The 19,033-nt window shown below is 41.2% G+C and overlaps 2 protein-coding genes across 3 annotated transcripts in view; one reads left to right on the top strand and one right to left on the bottom strand.

Moving 5' to 3' along the window:
- The window catches only part of Yme1l1 (YME1 like 1 ATPase), a 39,965-nt gene extending 37,010 nt beyond the window's left edge, over nt 1-2,955 (bottom strand). The window contains exon 1 of one of the 2 annotated variants that reach the window (XM_036187139.1): nt 2,738-2,955. In XM_036187139.1, the coding sequence (XP_036043032.1) occupies nt 2,738-2,752 (15 nt within the window). In that variant the 5' untranslated portion in view covers nt 2,753-2,955. Of the gene's footprint in view, nt 1-2,284; nt 2,509-2,737 lie in introns of those variants that run through there. The other variant, XM_036187138.1, reaches the window with a different exon arrangement.
- Nucleotides 2,956-3,108: 153 nt separating this feature from the next.
- The window catches only part of Mastl (microtubule associated serine/threonine kinase like), a 38,343-nt gene continuing 22,418 nt past the window's right edge, over nt 3,109-19,033 (top strand). Inside the window, exons 1-4 of the mRNA XM_036186885.1 lie at nt 3,109-3,345; nt 7,101-7,238; nt 12,339-12,478; nt 13,569-13,657. Coding sequence (XP_036042778.1) covers nt 3,163-3,345; nt 7,101-7,238; nt 12,339-12,478; nt 13,569-13,657 — 550 coding nt within the window. The 5' untranslated portion in view covers nt 3,109-3,162. The remainder of the gene's footprint in view (nt 3,346-7,100; nt 7,239-12,338; nt 12,479-13,568; nt 13,658-19,033) is intronic.

Genomic DNA, 19,033 nt, shown 5'->3' with positions numbered 1-19,033 from the left:
ATCTTAAAAAGAGTGTATACAGGGAATAATAAAGAGGTGTTTTGTTGAATGAATAAAATAATGGGTTCTGAGTATATACCAAGCCTCATAATTTAAATAATTTAGTCTCTGTGACATAAAAATTAGCCATTATTGTATCTTGCTGTGATTTGAAGGCATATTCCCTTTAAAATTCATGCTGAGCTCAGTTTCCATTATAACAGCAGTAAGTAGGAGGTGTTTAGCTAGAAGACAGCACATTATGACAAGCCAATTGCTCTGCGTTACACAGGGAGATCCAGTTTTATGTCCCAAAGGAACAAGTGTTTAGGTCATGGAAGTCCTGTCCCTAGGGACAGACTAATGCTGTCCCCAGAGTGGGTTTCCTGCCTCGCTCTCTCTTCCTCTTCTACCATTTTATGTCTTCTACTCCATGATAGTAAATTATTCCTCATGTCTTCTTGATAGAAATTAATATTATATTCAACAGTCCTATCAGACTGCTTTTTCAATCACTACAACTTCCCCAGACATTGTCATCTTAGAAAACAGCCATTATCCTGTACCAAGCTGACCAAAACAGAACATCGCTCTCCATCATCTCCCACACTTAAAACCAGGTGAAATTCTATTTTTTCCACCTGGGACAAGTTGGCTGCCAATTCCTAATCCTCTTGCCCCCTCCCTCAAGTCTGGAATTAGACACATCCACTTATTTTCCATAATTACTGACATCACTTCATTGGGACAGCATCCCTTTCCTGGGTTAGGGCAACAGGATCCTTAAATGGTTAACACTTCCAATTTTGCCCTCTCGCATTTTCCACACATCAAGATGCCAGAGAAAGCCTACAAATGAAAATCTGGTCACAGAAACCAATCAACTCCCTTAACTGTCCTGAGGCTCTCTCTAACTTCCCCTCCACTACGCTCCTGACACACTGGCCTTCCTTTTCTTGTTCACAGGACTTTTTATGCTTTATATTTTTCTGTCTGCCTGAAATTCCTGTTTACTGTTCATCTGTCATTCCAGCCACTAGTAGGAATCCACATATGCTATGTTCTCTTACCACCCAAGCAGCAGCTAAATAATTTCATTCTCTATTAGTCAGCCAATATCATAGAAACACAAAAAAGCAAGGGGAGTAAAAAGAATTAAAGAATTTTTTTTTTCTTTTTTGGTTGGTGTTTTGAGACAAGTTCTCACTATGTAAGCTTGTCTAGACTCTCTGCCTGCCTCTGCCTCCCAAGTCGAGAAATTAAAGGCCTGCACCAAGCCTGGCTGGAATAATCATATTAAGATAAGTTGAGGGTACAGCTGGTAAGGTGGTGGTGGGAGCTATTGATCCCAGTACTTTTGAAGCAGGCTAACCTGAGTTCCAGACCAGCATGGACTACATATCGAGTTCCAGGCCAGCAAAGATACACAGTGAGACCTCGCCCCAAAAAGTAAAATAAGCTGGGCGGTGGTGGCGCATGCCTTTAATCCCAGCACTTGGGAGGCAGAGGCAGGCGGATCTCTGTGAGTTCAAGGCCAGCCTGGTCTCCAAACAAAATTCCAGGACAGGCTCCAAAGCTACAGAGAAACCCTGTCTCGATAAACAAACAAAAACCCCCAAAACAAAAAATGTAAAATAAAACAAATTAACTAATCAATTAAAACGGCCTGAATCTGAATGTTCTTAAAAACCATTGTCTGTTATCATCCAAAAAAAAAAAAAAAATTAATGAATCAAGGAAAAAACATTAACACAATTTGTTATACTGAAAAAGTATCCAAAATATGGAATATAAATCAATTTTTAAAGTTTTTAATAGTAAGAATCTGATGACTCAGAAATGTACACGAGTTAATTCTGGCCAGAAAAAAAAAAAATATGATGGCTATTCAAATTATCAGGGTATGTTTGAGTTAAATTTTGCTTGAAGGAAAAAAGGGTGTTTCAGAAAGAGGAAGAGGGAAAGAACATTACATGTCCTCTTTACCTCTCGCGTAGACTTCACAAGCCATCTCAGAATGTACAACCCTAAACAATGCCTGAATTCTCTTAACAGAAATTCCGTGCAAACCATCGGATAAGCTATGGTCTCCGCCACTGTAAGATCACGCCTCTGCCCTCTTACGCTTGGTTGCCAACCCTCAGGTCATACTCCTAGCATTGTCCTCCGATCTACTTTCAGCCCGCGACTCACACTGGGGTCGTCGCTTCCCTCACTACTTTGCTCCAGAAAAACTGATTCTACGACAGCATCCGGAACACAGTCGCAAAAGGGCCGCAGGAAAACGACTAAACGCTGGGCTCACCTGGGGCTGCACAGTGCTCGACAGGGAAAACATCTCTGGGCCCTCGGGACCTTACCCACCAGCCGAAACTGCTTCCTATCTTCGGTTCAGCGGAAAGGGGCTGAGCCCTTCTATTTTCTCTTTACTCCCCCCTCGCTTTTCTCCCGGTTTCTTCCTTACTCTTCCCAGAAACAAAAAATGGCTTCCCCTCCCTACAGCTGCTACGACGACATCTGCCCCGGAAGACCAGAGGCTCACGAAACAGTACTTCCGGAGCAAGTGACCGCCCCCCCCCCCCCGCTCACCCCACCCCCGTCGTCAGCCTTCTGCCTCTTCCCGGTTGTTTTTCACTATGGGGGTTGTTGATTTGTTTGTTTTGTTTTGTTTTGTTTTCCACAATAAACTGGACGGTCTTCTAGTCGCTCCTAGTCCGTTTCTGAATTCAGTACGGGGTCAACCGCGCTTCCCGCTCACCCAGGTTCTCCACATTCTGTGACTTCGCTAGCTTCCACACCTCCTCCCTAGCCATTGCTTTACTTAACAGTCGGCCCCGTTCCTAGCTCACGCGGAGGGAGGGAGAAGTGCAGATCTTGGCTGGGACCTGGAAGGACCCCACCGGACTCGATCCGCATTAAAATCTGAACAGCCCCTCCGCTCGTTGGCCAGCAACAGCGCCACCCCGTCACACACAGGCTGGGCACCCACGGTGGAGCCGGCCGACCCGGAACGCGGCTGGAGCCCCGCCCAGCGCCCCGCCGGCCCCGCCCATCGATGCCTACTTAAAGCGAGCCGCCGGGGCGCCGCCGCGCGGTGACGTCACGGGAGGCGCCGGGCGTGGGCGAAGCTTCTTTTGAATCTAGTTGGCGGGAGTCGCGGGCTGCGGTGCGAACTGGCCAGCTATGGAGTCCACTTCGGGGAGTGAGGAGACAGAAGGAGGCGCGGCGACAGGGGAGTGCGTGAATACAATCCCGGTGCCAAGACCACCCTCCATTGAGGAGTTCACCATAGTGAAGCCCATTAGCCGCGGTGCATTCGGGAAAGTGTACCTGGGGCAGAAAGGCGGCAAGTTGTACGCAGTGAAGGTAGGAAGTCGAGAAGGCAGAGGCTCTCAGACGGTCCTCCCCTACTGACCTCCTTCCTGCGCTGTTGGACAGGCTCTGGGGCTGCTGCAGCACTAAGCTGGATGGCCCTGCTTGCATTAGCCTGCACAGTCCTGCGTGCTGACTGCTGCGTTTGGGCTGACTGCAGTAAGCAGGTGTTTGCCCTTTCCCTACCTTGCCCTTCTTTCCTGTATCCTAAGTCACTACTCAGTGAAAATAGCAAAACGTGTCCAACTTTGTCCTGGCCAGTGTTAACTAATGAGAAAACTGAGGCTAGACATGAAGAGACTTGAAGCCACAGCCATGATTCCTGAGTCGTTTCAAAATCCGAAAGGCCTTAAGTACCTGTTGATTAGGTTTTCCTGGTTTGCTTTGACGTACGGAATTTTGCTATCACAAAGATGATTGGTTCGTAGACACTAATTTCAAGTCCCACTCTTACCAAGAGAAAGCTGCATTATGTATTTTTTTTTTGTTCTGAGATTTATTGTTGTGAAATGTTTAATTATACTGTTGTTTACTTTATGTGTCATCTGGACTTGTTTTGTTTTGTTTTGTTTTTTTTGGCCAGGATTAAGTTTGGTACTTTCATTAAGCTTGTAATAGCCACTTTCAGGTTATGTTTTTATTCCATCCATTTGGTAATAGACTAATAGGCAGGACCAAGTGCTCTACAACCAAAAGACCTCATTAAAGCCGGGCGGTGGTGGTGGCGCAGGCCTTTAATCCCAGCACTCGGGAAGCAGAGGCAGGCGGATCTCTGTGAGTTCGAGGCCAGTCTCCAAAGCTACACAGAGCAACTCTATCTCTCGGGGAAAAAAAACAAAAAAAATCTCATTAAACCTCATTTTTGCTTTTCAAATTTTCCAACGTGATATCTAGATTTTAAGTTCATTTATAGAGCAAGTAAAAAGGAGTATGTCCTAAATCCAGCCTTCATTATCAATATGTAATCTTATAAGCATCCAAATGCACTTAAAATTGTTCTCTTCACTCTTGGTTCTCAGCACTCCCGAAGTTTCAGGTAACTCACATTTCGGTAACCAGTGAAAATAACAAAGGAAAGCGGACTATTGACAGGTTCAGATTTCTGGTGTGCAGTGCTTGGTGAATAGCACATCCGGGGTAAGCAGTCCTCTTCAGCCGACTGCCTGAAGGCTGTCACTTCTGTAGCCTTCTCTTCGTTTAATAGCACCAATGTCATTTCTACTCTTTAGGCTACAAACTTGAGGCATTTTAACTTCTTATATTTCAACATATCTTTTAATGTTCCTGGTCTCCCTCTGGAAGACATTATTTATTTTTAATTTCCATTCCCAAATGAATAGCTATGTTCAGGCCCTCATTTTTCCTCACTTAATTTGTTTATAAAAGTGCAGTTCAATGATGATTTTAGTAAATTAAATAGTTGTGTAATAATCATCACAATCCAACTTTAAGGATAATTCCATAACACAGGAAATGACCTCTTCTGCCTATTCGTAGTACCTCTTTTAATACCTCAGCAGATAACTGCTAACCTTTCTCTCCTCTCTTTCCTCTCTGTCTCTCTCTTTGACCCAAATTTGTCCCAAATAGTCTTAGACTTATGATATAGCTGAGGCTGGCTGGTTTTAAACTACTGATGCTCCTAGCTCCTTCTACCAAGTGCTGGGATTACAGGCCTGTACCAGCATTCCCTGTGCCCCAACTCAATGTCTCTGCATGGTTGCCTTTTCTGGACATTTCACAGAAATACAATGCATAGTCTTTTGCGTCTTATTTTTTTCTTTTCTTACTTGCCTGGTGGTCTGAGGTCCTCAGGCCTTCGTTTGTATACCTAGTTGATTGGAACAGTCCCTTAAGTAGAATCATTATTTTTATTTTTAATCCATCCTTAGGTTGCAGGCCAAAATCCAGAGTACTTAGAAAGTCAGTCATACTCCCAATTTTTGGCCCGAGATCTCCACTGTGTTTTCCACATAACCTGTGTTCTAGCAACACCCAGACAGCTGACTGATCACTCAAAGCCGTGTTTATTCTAGTTCCTTCTTAACTGCTTTTCCTTCTATAACACCTCAAGCAATCATTCATTGGTGATCTAAAAACACCAATTAATCTGTCCAATAAATAAATATATTTGGATCTGGGATATAATGGTAAACAAAACAAACATGCCTTCTTGGAGCTTCTGCCAATCCAGAAAGATGACAGGCAGAATCATGTTGTAGGCTTGCTTTATGTCTACAGTGCTAGGAAGGACAGACAGACCTGAGGTCTTTACCCATGTTAGGCAAGTGCTCTACCACTGATCTGTATCACTAGCCCTCCCCTTGGTTTTCTTAAGGAAAGGAGGTAAGGCTAGAATTTATCATGTACTAGTCATTTTATTACAAACTTTAATGAATGCTTGTTTTAAATAATGGTAATAAGCATTGATCCCAATAGGTTTTTTAATACTTTCATTAATTCTTTGAAAATTATATGATCCCAATGTTACTATTTTATCTAATGCTCCAATTTTAATGTATAATTTTGTTTTTATATCAATTACCTTGAAACTTAAAAGGTGTGGTTTGGCCAGAGGTGATGGCACACACCTGTACTGCCAACACTTGTGAGGTGTGGGAGGGAGGATTGGGAATTGAAGGGCATCCTCAGCTACAGAGTCAATTGAAGGCCAGTCTAAGAGCGTAAGGATGGGGATAGAGCTCAGATTGTTGTATAAGGCAGCATTTGAGAATATTTCAGAATTGTATTTTGTTTTGTTTTGTATTTTTGAAATTAGAGTCTTGCTCTGTGGTCCAGGCTTGCCTCAGCCTCCTAAATGCTGATCTTACAGGCAAGTACCTCCATGACCAGCTCTCATCATTCCTGAGGTAAATAGACTTCCAACATTTACAAATTTATTTTTTTCAATTTCTTTACGTGTATGACCTGGTACCTAGGGAGGCAACAAAAGGATGTTGGATTCCCTGGAACTAGAGTTACAGATGGTTGTGAGACACCACATGGGTGCTGGGGACCAAACTCAGGTCTTCCATAAGAGCAACAAATACTTTAAGCCAATCAGCCGTCCCTCCAGCCCCCAATATTTTTACTCTAATCCCTTCTATCAAAGAATAATCATATGTATATGTATGTGAGTGTGTACTACGTATGTGGATGCCTGTAGAGGTCAAGGTGTTATAGATCCCCTGCAACTGGAGTCAGAGGCAGTTATGAGCTTTCTGACGTTGGTACTGGGAAGTGAACTTGGATCTTCTTGCAGAATAATACATACCCTTAACCACCAGACCATCTTACCAGTCCCTGACATTTTTACTCTAGTCCTCTCTGTTAAAGAATGAGGAGCTAAAATGAATACATATAAACATATATTAATATTTATCTAACCAGCTCCCTGCTTATTGGGTGGGCTTATTAGGAACATTATTATCTTTGACCTTGTTATAATAAAGCTTTCCTACAAACATACAGATCAGTCAGAAAGTGTTTTAATTCCTTTTCTTTCTCAAGTACATGGTACTTTTGCTGTTTAATTCCAAGGCAAGCAGTGTTATCTTAAAAACAATGTTTTCTTCTTTGTTTTACCATCTGAGATATTTTTCTGGCAATTTCCTAATGTTGGTCAAATCTAAATGACATATATAAATTTTATCTCTCTTGTTGTTTTTATGATGACAACTTTGAAACTTCTGAATACTTAGTAATAAGAAAGAGGGTAAATGTGTCTGTTGTCATGTTATCTATTATAGGTTGTCAAAAAAGCAGACATGATCAATAAAAATATGACTCATCAGGTACAAGCTGAGAGAGATGCACTGGCCCTGAGCAAAAGCCCTTTCGTTGTTCATCTGTATTACTCACTGCAGTCAGCAAGCAACGTCTACTTGGTGAGTAAACACCTTTATACTGTGTACTCAGCAGCCAGTGAACCCAGAGATCGAAGAGCATTGTTTCTGTGTTTAGCATACTTGCATTTAAATTCTCACTTTCCTACTTACTGGTTTAATGACCTTGACCAACTTACATGTTGTTTTAGTGAGTTTTCCAAAGAAAAAGAAGCAATAGGATGTGTTTGTATCTATGTAGAGACACAGAGAGAGGGATTTGTTTTAAGGAATCCAATCATTCAACTCTTAATTGGCAAATCAAAACTACAAGGTAGATTGTTACTCTAGACTGATGAAGTATTAATGCTGCCATCTAAAGGCAAATTTCCCTTTACTTTGAGAATTTTAGTCTTCTCTCCTTGTTTGAAGGCTATTGACATTATGAGGGGAAAATATGCTTTATCAAAGTCTACTGATTTAAATGTTAATCTCATCTAAAGAATACTTTAGGTGAGTTATAAAAATGATACCTGGTCTAAAAACTGGTCTGGTACCGGATGATTTAGTCCACTTTCAATCTTAGTAAATCTTCAAGTATATTTAGTGGTACAAAGATCTAAAAGATAGCCAGGAATTTTAGAAAGAAAGAAGGTTTTGTGACATAGAGTCCTGAGCACTTTTTTATTTACAAACAAGGCATTTTTGTTGTCTTAACAAGCCACAGTTCAAATGAATGGTAAACAGGATCATACAGTGAGTTCTGACTGTTTTTCTCTAATGGCAGTAGTATCCTTTTGACAGCATAGAATTCTGTTATTTAATCATGAATTTGATCATTTCTTAGATGAGTATGTTGTTGATGAAATTGTTTCAGGTCTTTGTCTGGTCCTGTTTCCTTAAGTCTAGTAAATTTCAGTATTGGATTGTGATGAGCTCTACTGATGACGCTGATACCTGATGTTACTAGGGAAATAATTTTGGTATGAGGATGCAAGTTTGTCTGGGAAAGCTAAGCTCCAAAGCAAAGCTAAAAGCTGTGCAAGATGGCACAGGTCTACAATCTCAGCACTTGGAAGGTAGAAGCAAGAACATTGCAAGTTCTAGGCCAGCCTAAGCTATATAAAAGACCTGCCTGAGAGAGAGAGAGAGAGAGAGAGAGAGAGAGAGAGAGAGAGAGAGAGAGAGAGAGAGAGAGAGAGAGAGAGAGAGAGAGAGAGAGAGAGAAATCAGTAAGGCTAAGGAGAGCACCTTCAAATATCTCTAGGTTATAAAACAGTGTGAAATAGCATTCTGTTCTTTGGGTGATTCACTATAAGAAAATGAATACCAAATAGAAGAGAAACTGACTTTCCGTCCTCTAAGCCAGTGGCTGCACACCACTGTGACTCATGACCGAGTCTGCCTGTTATGAGCTAAGAAGAGCATTTGCATTCCTTTTTTTTTTAAGCCCTGGGTTCAGTCCCCAGCACCAAATACATGTGTGGTGGTATGCACATTTAATTCCAGCACAGAGGTGGAGGAAGCAGGAGGATTAGTCGTTCAAACAAGTTTGAGGCCACCCTGGATACAGAAGACTCTGCTTTAAAAAAGGTGCGGGGGGGTAGGGAGGGGCTTGCTGGGGGAGGACATTGAGAAAACAATTTATAGACTACTTTTGGAATTTGGGATAGCTCAGGTGGTAAGAGTTCTTGCTGCACATCCATGAGAACCTGAGTTCAAATTCCTGGAGGCCACAATAACCTGAGTGTGATCATAGATAATACCAGTGCTATAAGTGTCACAAAAACACAAATATCACTAAGACTTGCTGCCCACCATACTGGCTCCACATTCAGTGAGAGACCTTGTCACAGAAGATAAAGACAGGGATAGAATAGTATTCCTAATGTCCTCTGGCCCCTGTGAACACACATTTATAACACCAAGAAAAACTTTTTCTGATACTTGAAAATTATAGTGAAATTTGAATTTCAGACAGTAAGTAAAGTTTTACCTAACCACATCCTTTTGTTTGTTAACTACATCTTCAGCAGTGTTACAGTACCAGAGTGAAATAGTTGTAATAGAATCCCACAAATCCCAAAGTGTTTATTATCTGGCTCTTCACAGAAAAAAAAAGGTAATATCCTTGAATGCTGTGTCCAAAGAAGGTGAGAAAGTTGTCTTGTTACCAGCCTGGACCGTATGTTTCCAGGTTGTCGACATCTTGCTCCGAGAATAGAAACACACACAAATAGCAAAGTTTCATTCAAAGGCACAGTGAATGAGCAGTATAGATACCCGAAAAAGAATAGCAGACGCTGAGAAATTTGCTCCAGAGCACCTGTTTACTTGCCTACGGCTTCCAAGAAGAGGAGGAGTTGATTTCTAGGAGAGGGGTATAGGTAGTTTTCTGTTTGATTGATAAGCTTGGGTTATGTAAACTTTGCCTCCTATGTATGCCCTTTCCTGTGGATCATCTGATTTTAATTATATACATGCCCAATTATGCATAGGCATAAGGTCATACATAGAGGTTTTCCCATAAAATTTCATGTTTAGAGCATGGATTGTCTTACTGCACCAGTGTAGACTGGACTGGTCCTCCACCTCTGGTTTCAGGGTAAGTTTCAAGGTGTCTTTAGCCACAAAGGAAGAGTTAATAAGGACTGCTAGGGAGGTATAAGTCAGGGTGACCTAACTGCTTTGTTTGGAGAGGGGATGTACATGCAGCTAGATGCAGATGGGTCTCAAGCCAGACATGATCCCGGGGTTGGTAAGCTATCTCTATGCTTGCCTGCTTCTACTAAATCCTTTAATTCTTCCTGAGGCCTCTAAATGCCTTTACAGCATCCTGTTTTACGTGTCTGTCTGTAAAAACCATGACTGTGTCTCTGTGATTGACCCTGACTTAACTTGTTGGCAGCCAGTAGCTTCCAATCCTGTTAACCAGTAGGTGAGTGGTAGGTGTGATTGCTCAACATAGATTGCTTTTTGTTTTCACTCTAAAATTGCTGTAATAATTAAACAGCTATAATATTTTTATTTCTTTCATTTGTTTGTTTTTTGATTTATTGTTTATATGTGGTCCTGAGCCCCAAACCCAGGGCCCTACACATGCTAGGGGAGAATCCTGCCACTAAGCTATATCTCCAGTTCTGTTTTCATTTATTCTAGACATTTGATAATAGACATGTCTTACCTATCTAACTTTCTTACTGGCTTAGATCTTGATACTCAAAATGTGGTCTATAGACAAACAATGGCAACACTATCTCGGGTTTATTAAAGATCCAGGGGCCTGAAGAGATAGCTCGGTGGTAGAGTGCTTGTCTGATATCCACAAGGCCCAGGGATTAGTCCCCAGGTTGGGGGTTGGAGAGGGGGTGCTCAAAAAGAAAACAAAAACTCAAACTCATCTAATTATTAGTCTCCTCTGGCAGCCATCACCAAAAAGGACTGTATCACCTCTATACTTATGCCAAATATTCATAACATGAATCAGATCATGAGGAAGTAATCAAATAGCCTCAAATTAAAAGGCTTCCTTCTGTAAACATGCCTGTTTTCTTCAACATTGTTTCTATCATGAAATACGCACACTGAAAATTTGCTCCAGATTAGAGGAATCTAGAGAGAGATAACAATAAAATCCCTTGTTTTATGGCTCGTGAATGGGAGGGGAGCTATAAAGGACAATATTGGGATGGTCATAGAAATATAAACATACTACATAGTAGAATTTTATTGCTCTTTGCTTATGTAAGGGTGCCTTATTCGGCAATTGATGGTGAGTCTAATGACATCAGGTGTCACAGAATGAGCCTGTAGTCTCAGACTTGAGAGGTAAAGGCTGGAGGATTGCGACACTAGCCATCAGGAATACAGAGGAATACTGTCTTAGAACAGAAGCTTCCAGTACAGTTCATTAACTTCTAAACTTTGTCAGCAAAAACTAATGAACTAGCCAGGTGATTACAGCTATAAAAGAAATCAAGGCAAAAGGGTCTGTAACTCAGGAGTTCAAGACTAGCTTGAAAAGCATATTAAGACCCCATCTCAAAAGAAATAAAGTTACATATTAATTCCAAGTTTGCTGAGGTTACTGTAATTTTTAAATTAAAAAGCTTAATCTAAACAAAATGCATTCATATAAAATAATTATATGAACTTATTAGAGTGTAGATATTAATATATGTCTTAGGGTTTCTAATACTATAATGAACATCATAACCAAAAGCAACTTGTGGAGGAAAGAAGGGGTTTTTTGGCTTATGTATCCTGAGTCAGTTCTTTGAAGGAAGCTGGAACCTGGAGATAGGAGCTGATGCAGACGCTATGGAGGAGTGCTGCTTACTGCTTTGTTCCTCATCAACTTGCTCAGCCTGCTTTCTTATAGTAGCCAGGACCACCAGCCCAGAGGTGGCACCACCCACAATGGACTGGGTCCTTCTACATCAATCATTAATTAAGAAAATGCCCTACAGGCTTGCCTACAGCTCAGTCTGGTTTGGCTTTGTTTTTAACATTTCTTATTTTATCTTTTTATTTGTTTGTTTATTTATTGGTTTTTCGAGACAGGGTTTCTCTGTAGCTTTGGTGCCTGTCCTTGGAACTTGCTCTATAGACCAGGCTGGCCTCGAACTCACAGAGATCCACCTGCCTCTGCCTCCCGAGTACTGGGATTACAGGCGTGCGCTACCACCGCCCGGCTACAGCTCGGTCTCATGGAGGCATTTCTCAAATGAGGTCACTCCTGTCAGATGACTCTAGATTGTGTCAAGTTAACTTAAAAACTAGCCAGCACAATTTGTAATATTAACGTTAAAATATCTGTGTGGAGGAGAAAAAGAAGCCAAATCTGGCCGCATGCTAAAAATTTGTGAACTGAGATGTTGGCAAATGGGAAGTAATTCTAATAGTCTTTGAACTTTTATGTAATTCTGGTATTTGTTCAAACTGACCAGTTCAGTTTTTAGCCAGAAAAATAATATGAGAAGCCAGGATTGGTGATGCATGCCTATCATGCCAGCACTTAGAAAGCTGAAGCAGAAAAATGGTAAGTTCAGGGCAATGAGTGATAATAAAAAATGTTTTATTGTGTAATCATTCTAAAAAATAAAACTAATTCCCCAAATATTATATATTTCAAGTATATTGTTTTTAAATTCATTTTGATAGGTAATGGAATATCTTATTGGTGGAGATGTCAAGTCTCTCCTACATATATATGGTTATTTTGATGAAGAGATGGCTATAAAATATATTTCTGAAGTAGCATTGGCTTTAGACTACCTGCATAGACATGGAATCATCCACAGGTAAAAAAACTGACTTTTCTGTATATTATTGCTTAAAATGTATTGTGTTTGAATCTTTAATATGTGCAGAAACTACTTGCTTGTATTTCTACTTTAGCTACAGCTCAGCTGTAATATGCATTTAAATAGAGCGTTGGTGAAGCACGAGTCCTATTGGTCTTAATAAAAACCCAGAGCCAGATATCGGGGTAAATTCTGAAAGATCAGTAATGGAGCCAGCCAGTAGAGAGACTTCTTACCTTTCCTGAATCCTCAGCCTGAAAGGGAACTGAGCTCCTGTCTCCTCTGCTTTATATTCCTTCTTTGCTCAGCCATATCACTTCCCGTCTCCACCTCCTAGTGATGGGATTAAAGGTGTGAGATCCCAAGTACTATATTCAAAAGCGTGTGCCACCACTGCCAGGCTCTGTTTCTCTTTTAGACTGGATCAATCTTGTGTAGCCCAGGGTGGCCTTGAACTCACAGAGATCCATCTGCCTCTGCTTCTCTAGTGTGGGGGATCAAAGGTGTGTGCCACCACTGCCTGGCCTCTGGCTAACTAGTGGCTTAGCTCTGCACTCTGCTCTTTAAGCAAAGTTTGTTAGGTCACAAACAAAACATCACCACACATTGGCTCTTGTTTAATCTCCCTGTATTTTGTTAAATGTTGCTTTGAACATAAACATGACATTTTAATATGAAGATTATTCATCTCTTTCCACTTCCATACCATCATACAAAAGTGAGACTTTGTGGTCTCAGCTGATGCGCACGTCCTTCTCTGTTCAGAGAAACGCTCTGCTCTGTTAAAGCTTAACCATACCTTACTTTAAAGGGGTGGATATAAATGTGAACTGGCTGGCTGGTGGATAAGATATCTAAAAATAATGCCAAACAGAATCTAGTATTGAATCATACAAATTTCTTATAGATTCTGATATGTAATAGATGATGGTCTTGAGAGCTGTTTTCTGGACTTTACTGAGCCACTCATGAGGTCTTCTATTTTAAAGAAAATAATTATGTTTCCTTTTGTAATTCCCCCCACCCCATCTGATATTTAAACAGCAAAACTACTTTTTCAGTATCTGTTTGCCTTTTATATGTTCAGGGATTTGAAACCGGACAATATGCTTATTTCCAATGAGGGTCATATTAAGCTGACAGATTTTGGCCTTTCCAAAGTTACTCTGAATAGAGGTAAGAATAATGGCAGGTAAGTGCCAACTTTAGACATTCTATTTCACTTATTTAAATTATTTAATTTAACTTTTTTTGTTGTTAATTTACATTAGATCAAATTTGATAGCTCTTCTCAGATGGGCTAGAAATGAATAATGTTGTTCTTTTCCCCCATTAAAAGGGGCCTTGGAAAAAGGGGGGCATTTTGGGGTCTGTGGCAGAATGCTTGTTTGACTGGATCCAATCCTAGCACCAAGAAAAGAAGAAAAAAACAAAGAAAATAGTCATTCTTGGATCTTCAAAGGTCCTTAAAACTCCTTAGATCTTTAAAATGGAACTGTCAGCTACTGTTCTCTTTATCTTTGCTGAAACAGTATAAACAATTATGCATAAACAAAATGACTAAACTGTAATATGATCCAGAGCTGATTCTTAAAATACTTATGCAAATACATCTTGCCACTACCAAGACCTTGGTAGATACAGTTCATTCATATATATATAGAGAGAGAAATAAGTTCATTTCTGAGTAATAATTTTTAAAATGCTAAATATAAAAAACAACAAATTAACCCTTTATACCATTAATACCACAAAAGAATACTAATCCATAAACAAAACTACAAAAAAAGCACCCTGTTTTACTAAGGTGATTATATATTGACTTAGTGCTTTCAAAAGAAAAATTGTCTATGTTTTTATGTGGAGTTTTTTAGGAGAAGGTATAGTAACACAGGGTTTATACAGCTTAGGTTGACCTCAAAGTTGTTATGTAGCCAAAAAGAACCATGAACTCTTGCTACACCACACTAGTGCTGCGTTTGTAGATGTATGCCACTATATCTGGTTTTAACGTTGTGGTTTCTCAATACTGGAGACTGAACTCAGGCCTCTTACATGCTAAGCAAGCATTTTGACACTAAGCTACATTCCTAGCCTATTGATTGATAAATGACTTCTTTACCATTTATTATCAAACAAAATCCATTTACAAATATTAAAGAATAAAAGGGGAACCTGAACCAAGTCACAAGCCACCACTTACACCCGCTGTCACTTGCTCCTTGCTCAAAAAGACTGCTTCTCCCTTGGTCACATCCATCCCCAATGAAAACCCCACCTCTTGAACCAAAACACTCCTCTCAATTGGCCAGCAGCCGGTGACAAAATTCCCAGAACAGTTGACTTTACGTTTTAGAATTTATTCTAAGGCAGTGGGTCTAGAGAACAAAGTGTAAGTGAATAAAATGATTTGCAGTACCATTGTATAATAAATTGAAGCAAGGTATTACTTAAGTTCATCATAGAATCATGGAAAGATGATAAATTATCATCTTGGAAGAGTAGATTTTTCTATGAAAAAGTGTAGAAGAGGGGCTGGTGTTGGAGTCCACTAGGTTTCCTTGTGGCTGTACCGAACAGGACTGCATAAGAGGTTGGTTGGACCACAGGCCTGGGTACCAGGTGTTTGTAAGGGGGAGGTCTTTTGCTCCACCCCTTGACATTGTTATAAATAGACCTTTGGAATAAAGTTCTGGGCCAGTGGATGAGGATCCAGGCCCACCTGGGTCTATCTTGTGTTTTCTCTCTGTTTCTCTCCTCCCTATTTCTAACTAAGTCTCTTATCTCTCCATCCTCAAGAGTAGGTGGGGTAAATAAGTGTGGGGGCTGGTCCCCCACAGGTGGTGCCTGAAAGAGACAAAGAAAAAGATAAAAAAGAAAACAATCCCTAGGGCTTGGCGAAAGGATTGTAGGGGCCATTGTGAGTGTAGGCATGCTGATAAGGAATTGATAAATGAAGGCAACAGTATTTTATTCTCGCGTGTATAGACTAGACGGTGAAGGAAAGAAACACCACAAAGCTGCAGCATTAGGATCTCTCTCCCTTTCTCTCTCTTGTATCTATTAAAAAAAAATAAGGAAGGTAGAATGTAGCAATATAGTGCAGGACCTATTGAATGTAACTAAGACTTAGGTAAGATGTAGGCTTAAGTGGGACTTAAGTGAACTTAAGTGAGGTTTATAAATATAGGTTTAGGGTAGCCCTATAGAGAGTTTGCTCCTAGTGTAAGTTAGTTAAGATTAAGAAGTAATATATTTCTTTTGAGGGAAAGAAAGCTTAGGGGAGCAGGAGATCCCAGCTGGATCAAGAACAGAAAGGGAGAACAAGGAATAACAGACCGTGATAAATGAAGACCACATGAGAACAGGAATAGGCAGAGTGCTCGAGAGGTCCCCAGAAATCCACAATGATATATCCTCTGTAGACTGCTGGCAGTGGTCGAGATAAAGCCTGATCTGACCTAGTCTGGTGATCAGATGACTAAACACCCTAGCAGTCGTGCTGGAATTCTCATCCAATAACTGATGGAAGTGGATGCAGAGATCCTCCGCCAGGCCCCAGGTGGAGCTCCAGGTGTCCAACTGTTGAGAAAGAGGAGGGACTGTAAGAGTGTGAATTGTTGAATCCAAGATTGCAGAAAGCACAGGGACAAATAGCCAATCGAATGGAAGCACATGAATTATGAACCAAAGGCTGTGGAGCCCCCAGCTAGATCAGGCCCTCTGGATAAGTGAGACAATTGAATAGCTTCAACTGTTTGGGAGGCATCCAGGCTGTGGGACCAGGACCTGTCCTTAGTGCATGAGCTGGCTGTTTGGAACCTTGGGCTTACAAAGGACACATGCTCAGCCTGGAAGGAGGGGACAGGACCTGCCTGTACTGAATCCACCAGGTTTAAATGAATCCCCAGGAGTGTCTTGATCCTGGAGGACATGGGAATGAACGGGAGGGGCTGAGGGAAGGGTAGGGATGGGTGCGGGAGGGGGGAGGACAGGGGAACCCATGGCTGATGTATAAAATTAAAACACATAAAAAAAAAAAAAGAAGTAATATATTTCTTTTAGGTGTTTGCTAAGTTTGATGTTTGAAAAAGTGCTAGAGTAGTCCTATAGAATATAAGTTTATTATGTAGGCTTGAATGATAGAATGTAGGTTTAAATAGGTCATAGATTTAGTATAAAGTGAGTCAAAGAAATGTAGGTTTAGAATATATAGGCCTTAGGCTTAAGGATATAGTGAAAAAAGTAATCTAGAGTAGGTTTTCCCAACCTGGGACTCAGAGAGCAATGTCCAATGCTGGACTGTGGACTTGGCAGTTCCAGAAAGCCACCAATAACAAGAAACAGCTCCAGAGACTGCCAGCTTCATAAAATAGCAGCCAGAAGGTCTCAGAAGCTGAAACCCTCAAGGCATCAACACTGTGCAGATGGCAGATGCACGAGGGTCTGCAAGCTTTCTGCCACGGTGAAAAATGAACAAGCTAAGTCACAAGAGAGGCTAGCGACAAGCAGCAGTTTGGAAAGCCCTGCAGAGATGCCACGCTGCAGGAAAGGTGAGCAGCAAGATTCTGCAACCTTTGAGATGCTACCTCGAAAAAGGGAGAGAGACCTGTGGTTTTCGTCGCCTCAGGAAAGCTGAACAGCAGAGAGGGCAGAGACCAGACTGCAGCTGAGACACGCGGGAACTGCTGAGTGCTCCAGACTGAACAGCCAAACCAAAACTGCGAAAACTGTTGAGTGCTACGGAGGATTCCAGACCAGGTTTGCTGAGCAATTGGACTGTCAGCAGTGCAGGTGATAGTTTTCATCCCAAAGCTGGGGTTGCCGTGGGAAGGCGACAGTTTCAGCTCATGGCAGCTGAAGGAGCCTTGAGCCTGTGTGGCAATGAGGTGAAGCTCTCTAGCCTGGTCCGGGACTGGTTACGGAAGGCTACAGACAGCAAAGCACAGCAGTAGCTGAAAGCAGAGGTTTCAGAGAGTCTTGCTTGAACTGAGAAGTTTTGGTTGTGGGACTTCTATTTGGAACAGTTTGTTTCAGTCATTACGATTCTGACAGCTATACACAGACTTAAGGACAGCTGACAAGCCAGGCCCTGACTATGAGCGCTCAAAGGAACTTTTAGAAATGGTACCAGAATTCTTTTTGAACTTAAAAAATAAAATGGACAGTAATGATTTCATTACAATGGGACAGTTTGAATTTACTTATGCATTTTCATGTTACTTGAGTGAATTAATGTTATTTTTTATATAGTTCTAAATTGTAGGTTGAGAGTAGGCTGGTAGGTTGAGAGTAGGTTTGCAGGTTGAGAGTAAGCTTGTAGAAATTATGTTAACCTATTGATATTGATGCACCATGGTTTGAAGTTAAGTTGTATTTAAGTTTAAGATGTATACATCAGAAGTTTATCCTATGTTTTGTTAGCAAGAAATATTAAGAACTTGCTTTAAGATGTATGATTGAGAAAATTGTAACTATGCATGGCAATATTTATATTAGAATTATGTTAACCTGTTAGTCTTTAAGTTTGATGTAGTTGCATCAAGAATTTTTTCTTTTAAAATATAAAGAAGAGGGACCTGTTGGAGCCCACTAGGCTTCCTAGTGGCTGTACCCAGCAGGACTGCATAAGAGGTTGATTGGACCACAGGCCTGGTACCAGGTGTTTGTAAGGGTCTAACTAGCAAGGGGGAGGAGGGTGTCTTTTGCTCCACCCCTTAGCATTGTTATAAATAGACCTTTGGAATAAAGTTCTGGGCCATTGGATGAGGATACAGGCCCACCTGAGTCTGTCCTGTGTTTTCTCTTTGTTTCTCTCCCCTCTATTTCTAACTTTTTATTTATTTATCCTTCCATCCTCAAGAATAGGTGGGGTAAATAAGTGAGGAGGCTGGTCCCCTCCAGGCTGCTAAGATGGTTCAGCAGTTAAGAGCACTTGCTGCAGAAAACCAGAGTTCAGTTCCAAGCACAGACTTCAGATGGTTCACAGTTTGTAATCCAACTCTAGGGGATCTGGTGCCCTCTTCCGGCCTACACAAGCAAACATGTACATTTGGGCTTGCATACACACAGACACCCATGTACACATAATAAAAATAAATCTTCTTTAAAAGAAGTATAGATGATAAAGAGAGGAGATGAGAAGACATGAAAGTGATGCTGGAAGAGGGAAAGGAAGAACAGTGTGTAACAGCACAATGTATGAAGATGCTGTGATGACATCCAGGCCTCTGTGCGCTAACGTAAAGGCTTTAAGGCGCACACGCACACACAAATGAGGGCTGTACCAGACAGTGCATTACAAGTGGCCCTAGGGCATATGCTTGCTTAGCATATGCAGGGCTCTAGATTTGCCCTCCGACAACACAGATGCACACACCAAGAGCACTGTGTGAAAGGGGAGAATTTTTTTGTTTTGCTTTTGGAATGTTTTTTATTATTACTGTGTATATGTGCATGATAGGAGATAGAGGCATGCATGGCATGTGTGGAGGTCAGAAGACAACTTTGTGGAGTAGTTCTATCCTTCCACTTTTACTTAGGTTCCAGGGA

The sequence above is a fragment of the Onychomys torridus genome, chromosome 5 (assembly GCF_903995425.1).
Source record: "Onychomys torridus chromosome 5, mOncTor1.1, whole genome shotgun sequence".
Classification (NCBI taxonomy): domain Eukaryota; kingdom Metazoa; phylum Chordata; class Mammalia; order Rodentia; family Cricetidae; genus Onychomys; species Onychomys torridus.
The sequence above is the reverse complement of the archived record's forward strand: the minus strand, read 5'-3'. Positions and strand labels throughout refer to the sequence as shown.